The sequence below is a fragment of the Mus caroli genome, unplaced genomic scaffold (genome assembly GCF_978045245.1).
Source record: "Mus caroli unplaced genomic scaffold, Mus_caroli_1 scaffold_16, whole genome shotgun sequence".
Taxonomy (NCBI): domain Eukaryota; kingdom Metazoa; phylum Chordata; class Mammalia; order Rodentia; family Muridae; genus Mus; species Mus caroli.
This window is the reverse complement of record NW_028227271.1, coordinates 89,625,298-89,630,361: the sequence shown is the minus strand read 5'-3', so window position 1 is coordinate 89,630,361 and position 5,064 is coordinate 89,625,298. Positions and strand designations below refer to the sequence as shown.

The 5,064-nt window shown below is 40.0% G+C and overlaps 1 protein-coding gene across 1 annotated transcript; it reads right to left on the bottom strand.

Moving 5' to 3' along the window:
• Nucleotides 1-3,403: 3,403 nt before the first annotated feature.
• Nucleotides 3,404-4,832, bottom strand: LOC110310676 (peroxisome biogenesis factor 2). Its single transcript, XM_021183792.3, has one exon. The coding sequence runs from the start codon at nucleotides 4,645-4,647 to the stop codon at nucleotides 3,730-3,732; it is 918 nt and encodes a 305-aa protein (XP_021039451.2). The 5' UTR covers nucleotides 4,648-4,832; the 3' UTR covers nucleotides 3,404-3,729.
• Nucleotides 4,833-5,064: the final 232 nt, after the last annotated feature.

The following is a 5,064-nucleotide window of genomic DNA, read 5'->3' as shown; positions in this document are numbered from 1 at the left end:
TTATTTGTTGAAGATTACCTCAGTCTCTGCTCCATTTATGTCCCTACATTTGTTTCAGACAGGACACATTTTGTAAAAAGCTTTGTGGATGTGTTGTCCTTATTTCTTCACTGGGATCATGCCTACTTAGAGGTGGCCTCTTCAGGTCCATATCACTGATGCTATGCATTTCAGAATAGCTCACACACACATTGGCTTCTGGGAGTCTTTCCCAAACCATTTCTCTAGCACATCCTAGGGATGTGCGCCCCCATCCTTGACAGGTGCAGATTTCCATTCATTTTTCTGGCCCTTCGACTCTCTTTTCTATTTGTCTTCTGATCCTGGTGACCCCAATTCCCTTCCTCCACCCTCTCCCATCAAGTTCCCCCCTCCATCTGCCTCCTGTGACTATTTCATTCCCCCCATATAAATGATACTCAATAATTTTAACTTTGGTCTTTTTCTTCTTGTTGTAGTTTTCTTCTTGTTTGGTCTGTGGAGTTTATCATGGGTATCCTGAAATTTATGGCTAACATCACTTATAAGTGAGTACATACGATGCATGCCCTTAGGAGTCTGTGTTACCTCACTGAAGATGATGAACATAGTTGAGCAAGTGTCCTTGTAGTAAACTTGAACATCTTTTTGTTATATGTCCAGCAGTGGTATAGATATGTCGTAATTTAGATCTATTCCAATTTTCTGAAAAAGAGTCAAACTGATTTGCAAAGTAAATATATACATTTGCACACCCACCAACAATGTAGGAAGATTGTCCTTGCTACAAATTCCCACCAGCATGAGCTGTTGTTCAAATTTTTTATCTTATCCATTCTGACAGATATAAGATGTAATCTCAGCATCATTTTGATTCTCATTTTTCTGATGTCTAAGGATGATAACATTTCTTTAAGCGCTTCTCAGGTATTAGAGACTCCTCTGTAAAGCATTCTCTATTTAAATATACTCCCCACTTCTAATTGGGATATTTGGGTTGTTGATGTCTCGTTCTTGAGTTCTTTATATATTTTGAATACTGGTCTTCTCAAAAGTGTAGAGTTGATGAAAACCTTCTCCCATTCTATACACTGCCACTTGGTCCTCTTAACAGTGGCCTTTGTGCTACAGAAAACTCTCAATTTCATTAGGTCCCATTTTTTAATTGTTGGTCTTAGTGCCTCGTTGAAAGCCTCCTGGCCTGGAGAGGGTAGAAATGGGGGCACAGAGTAGGGTGTCCAAAAGTTCTAGCTCTCTATACAGAGATGTTTATGATAACTTCTAAAAACTTTCTTGTTCTTTCCCAATACATACAATGAACACACGAAGTTAGACTCCAGAGAACCAAATGACCATATTAAAAAATGGGGAACAGAGCTAAACAGAGAATTCTCAACTGAAGAAACTAGAATGGCTGAGAAACACCTAAACAAATGTTCAAAATCCTTAGTCATCACGGAAGTGCAAATCAAAACTACCCTGAGATTCCACCTCATACCAGTCAGAATGGCAAAGAACAAATCTCAGGTGACAGCAAATGCTGGTGAAGTTGTGGAGAAAGAGGAACACTCCTCTATTGCTGGTGGAATTGCACATTGGTAAACCCCTCTGGAAATCAGTTTGGCGGTTCCTCAGAAAAATGGACATAGTACTACACCATTCGTGGGCATATAACCAGAAGATGCTCCAACATGTAATAAGGACATATTCTTCACTTTGCTCATAGCAGCCATATTTATAATAGCCAGAATCTGGAAACAACCCAAATGTCCTTCAACAGAGAAATGGATACAGACAATGTGGTAAATATGTAGAATGGAGTACTACCCAGCTATTAAAAACAATGAGTTCATTAAATTTGCAGGCAAATGGAACTTGAACATAACATCCTGAGTGAGGTAACTCACTCATAAAAGAACATTTATGGCATGTACTCACTGATAAGTGAATATTAGTCCAAAAGTTCAGAATACCCCAGATTCAATTTACATTCCATATGAAGCTAAAGAAGAAGGAAGACCAAAATGTGGATGCTTCAGTGCTTCTTAGAAGGGTAAATAAAATACTCACAGGAGAAAATATGGAGACAAAGTGTGGATCAGAGACTGAAAGAAAGGCCATACAGACACTGCCCCACCTGGAGATCCATCCCAAATACAGCCACTAAACCTGGATGCTCTTGTTGATGCCATCAGGAAGTGCTTGCTAATGGAAGCCTCATATAGCTTTCTCATGTGAGGTTCTGCCAGAGCCTGACAAATACAGAGGTGGATGCTTGCAGCTAACCATTTAACTGAGGGCAGGGGTCTCTAATTGAGGAGTTGGAGAAGGGACTAAAAGAACTGAAAGGAGTTTGCAGCCCCACAGAGGAAGCAACAGTGTCAACAGGCCAGACCCCCAGAGCTCCCAGGGACTGGAACACTAACCAAAGAATACACATGGAGGGACTCATGGCACTGGCCACATATGTGGCAGAGATGACCTTGTTGGAAATCAGTGGGAAGAGAGGTCCTTGGGCCTGAGGGTGTTTGATGCCCCAGTGTAGGGGAATGGCAGAGCCACAAGACCTGAGTGGGTGGGTGGATGGGGGAGCATCCTCATAGAGAAAAAGAGAAATGGGTGGCTTAGGGGCTTTCCAAAGGGGAGACCTGGAAAGGGGAAAACATTTGAAATGTAAATAAAGAAAATCCAAGTTAAAAAAACAAACAAACAAACAAAAGTTATTGACTTAGGTGATTAACACCTGTAGCCTAGCAACTGAGGATTAAGTAATGTGGCCTTTTTTCTACTCAACAGGAACTGTGCAGCTCTAAGTTTGAGCCTGCTATTAGGAAGTAAATTCTCAGGAAGAAAAAGGGAGCCTTTGCCATGACTATCTCTCTGCCTTGTATTCCTTATTTCTCTAATACTTTTAACAGGGTATCAGGGTGACTGTGGCCTCATAAAATTAATTTGACAGTGTTCGTTCTGCTTCTATTTTGTAAAATAATTTGATGAGAATTGGTAATATCTCTACTTTAAAAGTCTCATAGTCATCTTTGTAAGAAGACACTTCTTTGTCTTCTTTATTGATAACTTTAGTGTCATGATTAGACAAATAACTTTTCCTCAAATGGTCAGCCTATGACATAATTTTTGTATAATTTCTTCCAGTGGAAGTTGGTATGGTTCTCTGTTGTTTATATGAATTTAGCCTGTAGGTGATGGAATGTTATTTTTCAGGCAGCAGACATGGACATAAAATCTGTATCTGAAAATAATGTGCTTTCCTCCCCTATACTAGAAAATTCCAAAATTTAATAGTTCAACTTTTGTAATCACCAAAGCCTATGGCTTATTGTGCTTGATCACAGTATATTCCCTCAATATTTTTTATTGAATTTTAAAATTTAAAATTCACTACACACTTTCTTTTTTTTTTTCCAGAGTCTCAAAAATCTTTATTTTTAGAGTCTGACCTTTTTCTATGAAGAAGTATTCTAAGTCATTCTTAGTATTCATCTGACAAAAAATTTCCAGTATTCTTGACATTAAAAATTGTATTAGATGATCTAAAAAAATTACATGAACATTTATAAGATTTTCTAGTATCATTTGGTTTCCAGTGATTAGAACTGAGTTGTGCTTGTAAAGGAAGAGAGTGGCTGTACAGCACACTCCTGTTAAAAGCCACCTACAGATGACACCGAGGATGACTAATTCCAAGGAATTGGATATAATACACTTTTCTCAGAGGAAACAACTTGGTTTCTAAAGAGCATTTACTTCTGACATTTCAATTCCCGATTTCAAGGGCTGCACACTGTGCACTTCTGTGCCACACTTTGGGCACGTAAAGTATATGTCAAATAGGAAGCTACTCTTAACACAGTAGTAACAAAATACATGTTCACATCCAATAGTGTGAGGCATTGTGGGCCACTCTCCACACAGAGCACACTCTTTTCCACTGCTGCCTAGTGTACTGTCATGACCAGTAGCACCAGTAAGGGGGATACACCAGGAAGACAATTTGGCTTTCAACTTCTGGATATTGATAAGTGGTAAGAGAAAAATCAGAAACTCAGCAAAGCCATGCCAGAGAAGTTCCCTATTCATGTACTCAAAGCCAACTTCGCGCATGTTCTGGGGCTTGCAAAATACGGAATGAATGCCAAGGAGGCGTTCTGTTGAAGTTGCAAACTTTCCGTTTTGTAGGAAAATCAAGAAGTTTATCAACTCCCCTAATTTTAAAAGTCCAACCAGAAAATTCATGAACTGTTTGGCTTTCCCAAAAGACGCTAAATGATGGTTTCGAAACAAATCATAACATCGTTCTTCTAACCACCTGCCCCCAATGGTGCACACAGCATACCACAGTTTCTGAGTTTTACTTGGTGGTTGGTATAGCAGGTTGAGAGAAGAATCATTTTTGTACTGAATATTTAAAACTGACTGCCCCACGGTGGCATTTTTGGAGTAGATGGTGAACCTCCATAGGAAAAGCCACAGAAATGCTTTTACTTCTGGCTCAAAGCGAGCTAACAGTCCTGGCTTAAATCCATGAAAGCACTGAGTAAACTGGGACCACACAAGCTGCTCCAGGGCCTTATTCAGTTCAAGTGCATCCAACTGACTTATCCTCAGCACTCTGTTTGCACTCTGCATATTCTCTTCTTTGCCAGTCATATCTTCTCTGATGCTGTCTGTAATTTCTAAGTGGCTCCTTCACTTGATTTATTTTCCTGTAGAATATAAACATGTGGAACTCTTTGCTCCGTTCCCGAGGCCTCTGCAGCACTTAGCGGCCTCCCAAAAGTTGGTAGAGAGTTCTGCTGCACATCTGCTTCAGGAGGCCTTTGCCTCATACTTGCCAAGAGAGGTTCAGAGGTTCAGTCCATTATCATCAAGGTAAGAGCATGGCAGTATCCAGGCAGGCATGGAGCAGGAGGAGCTGAGAGTTCTATGTCTTCATCCAAAGGCTGCTAGTGGTTTGAAAAAAAAATTCACAATCCCCTATGCATGCAATGGTTTGTGTGGCCTTGTTTTCCAATGGCTACACATCTGTCTTTTCACATGGATTTTCTCAGGATATTAAAGAGCAGT

What these genes read in the sequence shown, in the direction of transcription:
- LOC110310676 (XM_021183792.3), bottom strand. Translation starts at nt 4,647, where the DNA reads ATGACTGGCAAAGAAGAGAATATGCAGAGTGCAAACAGAGTGCTGAGG.